This window comes from Eutrigla gurnardus, assembly GCF_963514095.1.
Source record: "Eutrigla gurnardus genome assembly, chromosome: 5".
NCBI lineage: Eukaryota > Metazoa > Chordata > Actinopteri > Perciformes > Triglidae > Eutrigla > Eutrigla gurnardus.
The window spans coordinates 16819257-16833545 of record NC_139919.1 but is presented as its reverse complement, the minus strand read 5'-3'; the positions used below and the strand labels follow the sequence as shown (position 1 = coordinate 16833545).

Here is a 14289-nt window from a genome sequence, read left to right as displayed (position 1 = left end):
CCTATCAGAGAGCCCTGTCAAATGAGCGGGTCGAGGGTTAAAAAGATGGCAGGATGATGACGAAGAGGAGGAGGGAGAGGATATGTTCAGCACATTGGTTTAGATAGAGCGCTAATGTCAGGGAGCGAGAGGTAGCTGGTGTGGATCAGTTAACCCTGGCTGGAGGCAGAGAGAGAGAGGCTGGAAGGACAGAGGACGGGAGGGATGGACGGAGGGGGAGGTAGTGATAGAAGATAAGAAAAGCTGCAGGGTGATGAACATGCTGCTGTGAGCATGGCGCTGGTTAAAAACAGACAGATTCCTTCAGTTTCCATTGAGGTTACTGGTTTGACAGAGCACAGACAATACCAAGAAAAAAGAATTTTAAGAATCATTTCAAGTCCCTTCTTCTTTTGGTTAGCTTAAATTTGTTTCAATATATAAAAAAAAAAATCAACTCTATTGGTCCATGTATATTTGATTGAGCCCAACATGACACATCCAATGTAATATGGTTTGATGTCATATTAGATCAACATGCACATCTCCAATTATGGGAGAGGGAAGGAGTATTATAATGTTACCACATTCTACTAGTACACTTCAAAGGGTTAAAAAACAACAGAGGTTAGAGAAAACCAAACTTAGCTTAATTCATAGTAGAAACAGATCTCGTCCAACTCGACAACATAAATGATTCATCAGGTCATCCAAGAGAGCGGTTGCTCCTCTGTGTTTTGGACAGTTGCTGGTGGCTTTATGAAAATGATGGTAGATAAAACCTCTCAACAGCCTTTACATTTGTAATTGGACCCTCTGAGCCCCTAAATCATCGGCCATCCCTCTCAGTTAGAGAACATGCCCTCAACAAGACCAAAGACTAAGAGGAGGAGGAGGGTTGGAAGGTTGAGAAAGAGGGAAAGTCTCTCTTTTAAAGACTTAAAGATAAGTCATTAGTTGTTTTTTTTGTTTTTTTAAATCGACTAAATAGACTTAAATGGACTTTAAATCGACATTTGTTTTCAAGTGCTTTTGAATTTTACAAAAGCTTTTAAAGTATTAGAGATTAAATCCAATTATTGATTTAATAATAAATTATGTTCTCAATTTATCAATTAAATATTTGCATTAAAACATACACATAGTGTGTAAATCCCTACTAATTAAATCATTTAAAGAAAAATACTTTAATCTCAGATACGGCAGACCATGTCCTAATTAGAAATCAATTTAGCAAAGCTGAAGATGATAACCAAAATAATCAGGAGAAGACAACATATTTGGAGTTAAGGATAAGGGGACAGACTCATCTAATGGCTAATAGTTTATCTTCTCTGCATCGTTGATGTTCGGAGGTAATAATAGGAGACCATGTGCAAAACAATGCTGTCCGGTTTGCATTGATCAAGCAGGTCTCTGTGTATTAAAATCTTTTCAGAGCTCGAGCCATAAGCTTCAGCGGGAGTCTGCAGAGCAGAGCAGAGGAGAGTGCCTTCTGGCACTGTGAATTATTTAGATTTCATATGTTTGTAGGCTTTGCGAGATGGGGTGAAGTGGCACTAAATCCCTGACCACTGTGGCGTGCAGAGGAGTGGCGGGGCGCCACGGAGCACAATTAAAAATGATGGAGGTGAGAAATGGGAAGTGGAATTGAAGGATGAACCCCAATTTAATTCCACCGTTTGGTGATGATGAGTAGAGTGATGGGAGGATGAGGCTTGAGACAACTTGTATAGATTCAGATGATTTTGCAGAATTATTACACATCTGACATGCTGTACTGTATTAGATCTGATGAGCTGAATAATTTGCAACCCGTGATTATTGACTTTAGTTCAACAATAGTTAAAGTTTTGTAAACAATTGGTTTCTTAGCCCTTTATGACATTAAAAGAAATACACTTTGGACAGTTCATTTGACAAAACCATTTTGAAAGACTTTTCACAATTTTTGACATTATATAGAAGAAATATTAAATCAATTAATCAGGAAAATCATTTGCAGATCAATTGATGATGGAAATAATTATTAGAAGCAGCCTGACTCAGGGTTACCACTATTTTCTTCATCAAGAGTTTTCCTGGACATTTTCAGTGATGATCTAGCTGGTGTGACAGACATACACTGATAAATCCACTTAATTATATTAACCATTGTTGCCCGAAGACCAATAACTGAATAGCCTGACCAACAATGACAAATCATAGCCTCTAGAATATCAAATTCTCTCCACAAACGCCCAAAACACATTTGAAACCAAGCCAGAGTTGATCAAAAACCTTTAACCTTTGCAAGCAAAACAAGCTTGGCAATTGAACCAAACATGCTAACTAGTTAAACGTAAGCATTGCCACAATGTGACGTGACTTGAACATGAACGTGTTGTTGAACATAATCCGTTCAGATAGCAATGTTATCTGCTTTGGGGAGCTGTGATAAATAGTCTAGTTCAATCGCGGCTAAAGGAAAACAGTTTTTCAGGTTTTCCAGGACCGAAAACCGACCGACGGCGGCCAACGGATTGTGGACAGATCGCAGAGCGGGATTTTTATTATAAGAAGGGCCGGTCCAGTTCCTAACCAATCCGGTTCCTAATCCGATGATAAAAAATGACCAACAAGCCCTCCAACTCATACGACCAAATAGGTCGTGTGTCACGTCCTCAAATATACGACCTCTGGGAGCGTATTGCGGAGATTCTTCCGCAACGATAGTAGTGGTTAAGGTTAGGGTTAGGTCGACGTGTGGAGGGGGTCTCTGCCGATGATTGACGGGGGGCGATCGTCTGAGACACCGGAGTGTCGATATTTACTTGACCGCTAGAGGGCGCACTATTTTGAAACGTAACATATGGTCGTAATTCGGTGCTTGACACACGACCTATGTGGTCGTTTTCTCGAGGAGGACAGTCTGAAAATGACAATATTTGCGTCATCGGAGGCTCTTTTTCAAAATAGAAATATGGATATCTCCCATCTCTGGGGAAAATGAGGGAATGATGCACAAACATTTAAAGTTACTACTGGGTTTCTAACGATAGAAAGCTTAATGCAAATGGTTGAAGTATTCCTTTAACAGGCGGCTCGCTTCGTGCATGGACTGTAATGCGCTTGTAACTAGTCGACTAATGGGTTGTCCTGGCGACTACTGGTCGATAGGGTTGGGCGGTATGAGCAAAATCTTATATCACGGTATGAATAATTTCATATCACGGTAACGGTATATATCACGGTATGGTTTTCCCCCCTGTAAACCGGCGGGTCATGTCGGCGGACCCTCCTCCTCCGCCTGGGGGTACCAGATGCCAGAGTCTGTGAGCCTCCTCCGGGAGCCACGTCCCTCGCACCTCTCCCCAGGGAGAGTCGGGGCCACATTTGACTGCGACCTCAGATCAGACGAGACAACCCGCTGAATTTAAGCATATTTCTAAGCGGAGGAAAATAAACTATCTAGGATTCCCTCAGTAGCGGCGAGCGAAGAGGGAAGAGCCCAGCGCCGAATCCCCGTCCGACGGGCGGGCGGACGTGGGAAATGTGGCGTACGGAAGACCGCTTGCCCGGTGTCGCTCGGGGGCCTGAGTCCTTCTGATCGAGACTCAGCCCATGGACGGTGTGAGGCCGGTAACAGCCCCCGTCGCGCCGGGGTCCGGTCTTCCCAAGTCGGGTTGTTTGGGAATGCAGCCCGTCCATCTCAGCTCATCTGTCTGTTGGCTTGAACTCGTCGCTGATTGGATGTCGCGGCGCGATGCTGCCTGAAAAGTTCGATATTTTCAACTTTATTCGCGTCGCTTCAGACGCCCCATTCGCTTCATTCGCGTTAAGCCCAAGTTATGCTTCCGCGTTGACACAACGCACACTTACGTCCAACGCAAGGGCCTGACGTGCACCTTCCAAAAATCCTAGACGCGCGTCCAGGCGACGCAACACCAACGCAACACCAACGCAGCAGCATTGGCTGTGATTGGTCCGCTAACTACATCCGCTGGAGCCCGTTGTCCGGTTTCCACTCATAAACCGCCATTTAAACTTTTAATAGGCTACTTTTATTGTTTTCATCTCGTTTTATTGTTTGCACCTTGTCGCTTTTGCACAAAGAAATAAAACACCAAGTTCTGAAAAACTGTGGATGTTTAAAGCCAGAAAGTAAACAAATAGGCTATAACAAGGCTAACGACGATATACGCCAAGAGTCTCGGTCGGTCGGTCAGTCTTTACAAAAAACATAGCGCCCTTTACCGGTGTGGCATTGAATTGCATTTCGACACATAAACCCAACGCAGAACCATCACGGTCTCCAAGCAACTGCGTGGCCATTGCGTGATCACTACGCGGAAGCATAACTGAGCCTTTAGACGCGCCATTCGCGCCGCGTCTCATCGCGCCAGACGCTCCATTCGCGCCGCCTCCGCCTGAATCGCGTGTCATCGCGCCATTTACATTGATTTTCAATGTAGAGTCGCCGCTCAATTCGCGTCTATCGCGTCCGGTGTGAACGCACGCCCCTTAATACTGCTTCGCGTGTTTTAGCTTGAAGTGGTGGAAGAGGTTACAGGTGTTTCCACCTGCAGCAGCAACAGTCGCGCGACACTCTTTGCAGAGTATCGCTTTTTGTTCATTGTCGGATTTTCTAAATCCAAAAAAGTTCCACACAACAGACGTAGAGCCCTTTTTCGGAACGAGTTCCTCCTCTTCGTCATGGGTGGGTCGCGCTGCCTCCGTTTCCTCGTGACGTTCACTCTCCGCCTCCGCAATGATTGTTATTACTCAGGTAAAGCTGTTTCTTCTTCGTCGTGCTCATGCAACCACGCAAGCTGTCTGCTGCAATGCCTGCAGTGCCCCGTGTGTCGAGGCGGTGTAATTACAGTGACTCAGAGCGATGCCGCAGACATCTGCGCTTTCTCCGGTATAAACGGTATTGCAAAATCTCTACCGGTAGACACTTTTATACCGTCACACGGTTTAATACTGTCATACCGCCAAACCCTACTGGTCGACTAGCAAAATCTTTGTTCGGGGGCAGCCCTAGATTATATATCCCTTTTCTGAATACTCAGAGATGTCCCTATACAAGCACATGATGTTCATACAGGCACACACGCAATGTATCCCAGAGATGCAGTAGGGAAAGTGGACTGTATGTTGTGAGTGAAGCAGAAGAATCCCAGATGAATCGAGAGAGAAAGGCCCCTTCACAGCTTGGCATGCATTTCAAACACTATTCTCTCCTTGAGATACACACAGACATGTAGACTTGTCCTACAGTACTGTGGAAGACTGAGTGCTTGTCACCTTTATATGGTCGTACATGCCTGCAGAAATCCTGTTTGCGAGCTAATGAGTTCATTTGTAACTGCAGTCTGTCATCTTGTGTTCCATCCATCAGCATCACTCTAAATCTCTAAAGCTTTGTGGCCTCAGTGTCACAAAGACTGACACCCAGCCTACGTATCCCCCAACACACACACACACACACACACACACACACACACACACACACACACACACACACACACACACACACACACACACACACACACACACACACACACACACACACACACACACACACACACACACACACACACACACACACACGGTCATCCCTGAAGTGTCCCATTACATTATTTACCTCCAACAGCTCTTTGCCTGCCAATAGTGGGTCAATGACATCACATTACAGTTTTTATGCTCAAATCCATTATTTCCACATAAAAAAGCCACAAAAATAACAAAAACCCACAGAAAAAGAAATACTGGTGTAATATTGGAAAGTATTATGCAAAACCTTCTCAAAAGAGAAACCACATTCAGACTGCTGAAATGCAGTGCATTTCTCTGGTTTTGGTGCTACATATGGAAAATGCCAGTCAGACTGAAAGCCATTCATCATAAGGAGGCCAGTGTTACAAAAAATACAGGATGGAGTGGAACACAGGCTCCCACAGGAAACCTTGCACTGACAAAATGGTTTCAGCATCTCCAATATGAGCCCTGACCATGGATGGAGTCTGCGAGGATTGCTTTGTGTCACGGCTCACACAGTGCAGCCGCTAACAAACACATAGAAAGAACACAAGTTTGTTTTTTTCATGAGCATTTTGTGCATAGTAAGTAAAGAAAACGTGTAGTTTAAATTTACGGAAGATCAGATGAAATAATTTTATGACAAACTATTTTTTGCCTTTTCATGCAAATATGACCAAATACAGCCAAATATATCATTTTGAAGGGTAAAGTGGAAAAATGTATACCAATATAGACCATATTCAGACCACTGGTGGTGAGTAAGTGGTGAGCAAGTCACACTGATTCCTCCCCAGAATGTAGAGTGTTGGTTGTATTCTCATACAATGTTGGTTGTATTCTCACTCATGAATATCAATATATAAGAATGGAAAAGATTATACATTCCTGAAAACTAAAAAAAAACCTGACACCTGTGAAATAGACGTCTGCCATGTGTCAATGATGCATTCAATGCTGGGGTGTTCCCTATCAATACGTATCCAGATAAACCTTTGCTCTTACATGTCATGATGTTCCAGTTGGTGCTCCCTACCTACATAACATTATCCTCATTTGCCCTCGGTCAATCACATTAACCTTTCTGCTTAAGGATCAATAGCATTTTATACAACACCTCTCTCTAAGCTCCCACTAAAGGTTAATGTACAACAGATTTAATCGTGAATGAACAATTCTTTTATTTGCTAAAACCACATCTTTGAAATGGCCTTTGCGGTCGACTTTAAGTACCTGATGTTTATACAAAGAAAACACATGGCTGGGAGGATTCTTTAAACCTGGCATTGGAAGTGCTTTCTACGAATCCATACACTTGGCCTTAGGTTTGAAAATATGCCTCAGTTCTGACCGCTACTCAATACTTCCCCCCCCCAATCAAACAACATTGTTACAAGGGTACTTGTAACCCATTCAGCCAAACACCTGACATTCTCCTTGAAAGATCCATTTCACATAAATACATTCATACATTTTTTCTTGCAGCACAGATACTTTCCAGTGGAAGCAGTCTATATGGTAAACTGTAAACAAATCTTTCTGGAAAGCTTGTCGATAGGTGCAGCCTCCGAGAATGTATCCTCACAGACAGACAGACAGACAGACAGACAGACAGACAGACAGACAGACAGACAGACAGACAGACAGACATAGGTTCTCTCATTCACCCAAAGAAGACTGCAAAAAGTTGTGGAACCCTCACTCTCAGGTCTGCAAAACCAACGCCAGCCTCAAAGGTTCCAAAGGGTTCCACACTATTTGACTGACCAAGAGGTGGCAGTAAGTTTGCAGCAAGATGCTAACAAAGGCAGGGGAGAAGAAGATTGCTAGCGAGAAATTATCTAATTACAAAGCAAGGAATGTCTGTCGTGTGTCTGTCTGCTTGTGGGTTTTTCCTTCGCATGCTGGGTTCCTTTCATCCGACTTACCTCACAGTTGGTGGTGAATTGTGGACCGGAGGACGTACGATATCAAAGTTTTAACTTTTGAACCAATACTCTCAGAAACAGAAAGTCTCTATTTTTTCACCTGGATTCTGTGGTCCAGATAAATCTGTCCATAAATGCCTCACCCAGTTACCATTTTGAATTGTGTCCAATTCAGGTGTCAGGTTTCTGCTTCTCCTACAAATGTCCACGTAGAACATTTCCCCCCGAGCTACTTCTCGCTTGGCGGCTGTATTGCTGTGGATCTGTGACACTCAATATTGAATCAACGAGCGAGAGCGCTCTGTGCAGCGAGCAAGGGGCGGGGTTTCAAGGCTGTGTGAACAGAGTCAAGCATGGGTCAAGAAATGTGTTACAAACACACAATGCCATGTGAATAACAATGTATACATAACTGTATACATAAGCATTTACAAAGAAATCCTGTTTTTCCTGAATTTATTTCTACTAAGCTTCTTTGTGATGCCTAATTCTGTTGCAAATTACTGTTTTGAGCCGCTTCACAAATTAAGATTATTATTAGTAGTACTATTAACACAACAGGCCCGAGATGATGAAATCCAGCTTGCGTGGGTGCTACTAAAGTGAAATTTATATTCATTTTAAGAGGGGGAATCCTTCTCCACTAAAAAGCGAGCAGCCTTTCAAAATCCCATTCTCTTCACCACCTGCAGCTTAAACACAGCAGGACTTGAGGGGAACTGGCCATCTCTGGCTGTGTTGTTAAACAGATTAAAAACATTTTTAAAAAAAGGAAAAGGAAAATCCTTGCAGTGCGCCTGCTGCCCCAAGGCACCATTTATTATGGATTGTTAAAAGACACAGGTGCATACAGCGGATGCACAAAAATACAGAAAACTAACACATGAAGAGCAAAGATGGCGGCCAACTACATTAAATCAGTAGTGTTTGATAAAGCATGGAAAAAGATATTCAGCGCCTCAATTTTATTGGGTCCAACACGGAGAAACATTTATTTCTTTATTTTTTTTTACATTCCTTAATAAAAGAGTCACAACAAAGTGGAATCTGGAACCAAGTGGGCATGATTTCCAATGAAATAAATTGCTCTGGAGCGGTTTCATACTCACCTAAATAAAAAATATAATCTAGTTAGTACCACTGAGTCCGAGTATGAAGTGAGTGGACTCTATTTTGTGGCAGAGTGAACAGAATATCAATTCCACTTCAAACGTTTCCTGTAGCTGTTTACAGGCATTCAATTATGTATGGGGCTGCTTGTTTGGTCTTGGTGTGAATTGGAGGTTTAAAGATCATTAGAAAATGGTTTGCTTGTTTCCTTCTTTACTTTTGTACCGTTTTTTAAAATAAATTCTAACAGGAAAGTGGATGTGTTGCTACTGATGCCTGCAGACATGCACAATGGATTATGAAGTGTGATGGCAAGTGTAATGAGAACATTCTACCCATTAGGGTCCCTTTAACAAGACTCAATCAACATGGCGGCTAATGAGTCAGTGCTGCGTCAGAGCTGAGGGACCTGATCAAGACTGGAGACTGGCTCCAGCTTTTCAACACCTTCAATGTTAAGCTGATCCTTCAGGAACTGGATTCAAGCTAGCAAACAAAATAAAGCATTAAAATATGAGGAATTAACACTCCACCTTCTGCAGCAACCTGGCTTAAATATGTAAACCAGAATCCTGATTTCTATACGGGGTAGGTGAATAATGAAACAGGGTGTCAGCAGCAAGATTTCTCTTTGAGAATGCCAATTTCTAGGCCATTTGTTTGTGTTCCCAGGTTTTAAGTCAGCTTTTTACACGTGCATGACAAAGACCTCAGACAGGAAATGTATCAATGTGACGGCAGGATGAGACGGTATGCCATTACACATAACTGTGCATCCTTTCATCCGACTCAAGACTCCACACAAGTTGTTTTCCACTGATGGAATATTTTACTATCAGGAAAAACTCAAACAACGGGAAGCAGTGCATTATAAAGACTGAAGAGAGAAGCCTTTTTTCCATATTAAAGCTGCGGGATGGGAGAAATCTGATAACTGATCTCAGGCATGAATGCAGTTTCACAGTTACCAGTTCAATAAAGTGCATGTAAACACAACGTGGGATGTCTGATGTAGACAAACATCTTCAGGTTTGAAACATCTCATCACAGCATTAGACAAGAAGTCATTTCAACTCCCTGCATTATTTAAGGTTCTCCTCATCACTACATCTGGTATGAATAACAGAGAATGACTGAGACGGGGAATGCTTCCATCTTAAGGCTTCCTGATGGGCTTTCACCAGAGAACACAAACACACCGACTCCTATTCATGTTCGCTACTGTTGCCGTCTACGCTTTTTCTCAGCTTCGAAAATTGTGCAAGTGTGACAATGGAAGAGCAAGCTGAATGCTATCACGCAATGGCAGGGAATAAAGCTGCATGCTTGTACTGGACAGTGTGATCGCACAAAACTACGTTTCAAGATTCACTGAATCCACGATTTGAAGGCTGCAGTCTGCACATCTTTTGCAGCCATAAAACCTTCCATCAAGAAACGTGTTCATCGTTTACACCTCTCACAGGGAAGTAAAAAAAAAAAAATGACACACTAGTTAAGTGACTTCATGGAAGCAGGAGGATTATTTCTCCATCATCTTCTTTGGTCAAAATCGAAAGCTCATTTCGGTCGATTTTGAATAGAAATGGTGATATTCTTACACTACAGTCAAGTTAGCTCACATTTAAATGAAAACACTTGTGGTCAGTTTTACTTAATCTTCATTGAAAGTGGAAAAACTGTGTCACATTTACACATCTTAATATTACAAACAGTAATATGTAACTTAAATGCACCGAAAAAAATTAATTAAGTAGTTATTCCATGATACATTATCCAATTATAATCCGACATGGACAGTGAACTGAATTAAAATTAAACTTTATCAAAACGTGAACGGGTCCATGTGAAGATGTGAAGGAAAGATGAATAGTAGATGAGGGCCGATGTTAATGTGGAGTATTAATCCAGTCCAATTAGCACCGCCAAGAAAGCCGAGAACATGGAACAACACCTCTACATCTTAGGGGCCCTCTTCTTTCCATTACTTACAAATTAATTAATTGCCAAGTACTTCTTTAATTAGAAAGCACTTCTTTAATTCAACACATTACTAGCTGGCAACTTAAATGATTATTTCCTTTAGCACACTTCTTAACGTGGACAAACACACATGTACACGGAAGTCGAAATCTCAGTGCTTCACTGTACGTGTGACAGGTATGTGTGTTTGTGTGTGTGTTTGTGTGTATTTGAGAGAAAGCTGTGTTTGGCGTGCGTTGCAGTTTTGATTGGCCGATGGTGTTGGCACGGTAACAGACAGTCAGGCACACAATCTCAGCGGAGCAGTTTTCTGCCGCAGCTGCCTGACCTCCAAACGGGTCAGACAACCAAAGCCTCAGGACATGGCAAGCTAATCGAAAACAACAAAGACTGGGCTAAGCCACTTTCTCCCCCCACCCCCCTCCATCCCACCACCAAATGATAGGATTATGCAACAATTCCCATCGCAGCTATTTGATGTTGGTGGAGGAAGGGGAAGAGGAATCTCAAGGTAAAAAAAGAAAAAAATCTAACTGTTGTATCAAAGCTTTTACGAATGAAGGGAGGCATTCAGCGTTACAGGCACTTGCATTTCAAATTCGACATGGCTGCGGGCAAAATGGTGAGTGCGGTATTTGTTGTCGGTACCTGGAGGCAGGCTGGCTCGCTTCCTCTTCTTGCTATTCTCGGTAGTGTTTTCCAGAGGAGGACACTCTGTCACCAGTGGCCCGCTGGAGCTCGTGAACTGGAGAGGGTCGTTGTTGGATGCCGGATCAAAGGACAGAGCGTTGAGTCCTGGAAGACACGGACAGCACAGAGAGCCACATTATAGGAAATGAAGAGATGGCTCCTGACCAAAGGGGGGAACACCATGAAAAAGAGAACGCAACATGAGGTTCCAGCACTGCTGCGCTTTTCATGTCCAAACCCCCGAAGTCCTCATAAAACATGTTTAATTTCAACGGCCCTAATGGCAGTGGGACCGGCAGAACCATGCAAGCAATCGGTCCTCAATACAGTCACATTCAATGGATGGAAACGTGAAGCTGTTAGAATTCTTTAAAATCATTATATGAAATTGTACAAAACATGGATTGGCTGAAAATCATGTGATATGGGATGAGTTTGTTGTCTCAGTTAAAATCAGCCTGGAAGGAATTACACTACTCACAAAAAGTTAAGGATATTCAGCTTTCAGGTGAAACTTCAGAATGAACCTAAACTGCACTATAACTTTTACAGGTGAACTTAATTTGACCTCTCTAAACTTTTGAATGCACATGTCCAACTGTGTCCAATGTCCAATGTTTCAGTACTTTTTGCACAACTTGCTGTTCTCTAACACAGAGCTAAACAGAAAATTCCCAACAGGTGTTTGATCCATAAATCGACCAATCAATTTCCTGGTTCAATTAGAATTGGTATTTAAATGGTCCTCTTCATCATGCTGTTCACATTTTGACATCATGAGACCAACACGACACCTAACAATTGATCAACAGTACAGTGAATGGAAGCTTCAATTTTGTACTGTTGCTCAAAACAAGCTTTTTGGAGAAGTCATCTTGGCCTTTTGGAAATGACAGTGGCCAATTATCAGGAGGTTGAATTTACAGTATAAAGAACAGAATCATTTGTGGCCTTCATACAAGTAAAAGTCATGTTTCGAACAAACATTTAGACCTAAAAATCGAATGACCTTAACATTTAATACTGTTTACTTAAGTAAGTACTACAAGTACCAAAAGAATTGTTCTGATCCCAGACCCAGACAGTCCACCATTTAGCTAACCACTGAACCAATACTGCGTACTTGCCACCCACTAACAATCTCTATCTGGAAGAATGCTCTCTACCAAATCAGCACTTCCAACATACGAGCATTCCTTCTTTTTTCAACGTGGATGTTAGGGTAGTTCTACAATGTGGAAGAGAAGTCCAAGCTCAGATGTACTGTATAATGAGGCTTATCTGTCAGTCAGTTCAGGGGAGGGAGGTGAGGTTTTCTTTTGCTTTTGGATTTCTTTACTGTTGTCTCACAATAGCAGAATCATCAGTCATACCATGAACACGAGACAATAAGAGCACTTAGATCCATAAGTAATGAAAACAAAAAGTACATTGAGACTCCAGATTGCTCCCGAGTCCTGACTAATGATAAACAACTTAAGTCGATGTATCAGCTATTCCCCCACTCTTTAAGAGTTGTGTATTTGTTTATAATTCAGGGCAGAGTCCTGGGGAGACGCCACAGTCTATAGGAATGAAAAATTCATGAGACTTCTTTGTTTTTCCTTCTATTGCATAACAGATCAAAAACGTCACACTAATGTGGCTCTATTAAGAGGACCCTTATCAGTTAGTATCAAACTCAAACGGCATTATCAATACGGATTGTAACTGTTGTTTTATAGAAATCAATTCGACGACTCTGCTTTGGAAGAATTTCTGTGTCAACTGTATCTTCGGTTTTCAACAAGTCAATAGCAGAGATTGATGAGCAGTAGCTCAACAATGACAGACAAGTCAGACCCCTAGACAGATTTTATTATTAAATGGAGTGAAAAAAACACCATAATTGACTGCATTTCTCCAATATTTCAGTCTTATCCGTTACAGAATTTTACAAAGATAATAAAGGGCTCAATCTATCAGACACATTGTCACATGTAAGCAAAGGGGATCGTGTATTTGCTGCTGTCTGTCCAAATAGATCTTCTGCCTGAGCTCACATGCAGACCATAAGTAGATCCATCAGTCACACTCCTTTAACGACGAACGCCAATAGTGTCAAGAGTGAAGTAAATCCATTACTGTACCAATGGTAACCAGTAAACAGCAACAGTTCACAAGAGCCTCTCAGTCAACAGCATGATCGTTTCTATGAAGAAAGAAAGAACCATGAAAACAGTGAAAGAGGGCTGACAGGGAAATACTACTACGCTTTAGCAATGCTTCAGCCGGGTTCCTTCAAAAAGGTTTCTCTGTCCCCCATAGGGACCTATAAAGAGGATAGGATCTCGAAATGCGGTACAAAAGGTGACTCTGAAAAAAAAAAAAGAGAAGTCTTTCACTGCATCCAGTATGTTTTGTGGCCATTAGGGTACCTTGTCGAACTCTCCAGTGATACATGTTACAACAGTAAAGCTCAGAAGCAAAAGTGAAGAAAAGCATTCTACAGATCCAGCATCAATGAAACAGCTTTTGGTTAGAGCTTTGAAACAGTCGTCTGTGTTCACAACCAGTAATCAGACGGCTGTGGTCCACAGCAGAAACATATGTTGACTTAAAATGAATGGTGGGAACGTAGCTTAAGACCAGAGTCCCTTTCTGTGCGAGCCTGCATATTAACAACGTCTTCGCTGGGTCATGGCCCCTGTCTGCTGAGCAACTCCTTTGTCTGTGGGCTGATGGATGGCGTGTTTAAGTTTCAACATCTGGCCAGAGGGAGGAGTGATGTCAGAGTATCACTCCCCAGGGGAGGAAGAAAATAAAAACCAGGAGGCTGGGTGGAGACAGGTGGGGGCTGCAGGGCAGGAGGGCTGCAGATTAAACGAAGGAAGGGAAATTGGGAACTAAGAGACAAACTTTGTGCTCTGAGGCCTCACGACAGGATACACAAGATAAAAGTGACCTGACCTCATATTAAGGATTCATTATCAACATGCACCATTAATGCTATAGTGGACCAGGAAATGAAAGGTCCATTAGGATATGCAATGAAACCCTTTGGGTCATTAAAAAAACATTGAACTGCCTTGGATGT

General features: G+C 42.4%; 1 protein-coding gene across 5 annotated transcripts in view; it reads right to left on the bottom strand.

The window, feature by feature from the left end:
- enox2 (ecto-NOX disulfide-thiol exchanger 2) overlaps positions 1-14289 on the bottom strand; it is a 149404-nt gene that overhangs the window by 67421 nt on the left and 67694 nt on the right. For all 5 annotated transcript variants that reach the window (XM_084010101.1, XM_084010103.1, XM_084010102.1 and 2 more), the window contains one exon: positions 11172-11318. In XM_084010101.1, the coding sequence (XP_083866227.1) occupies positions 11172-11318 (147 nt within the window). The remainder of the gene's footprint in view (positions 1-11171; positions 11319-14289) is intronic.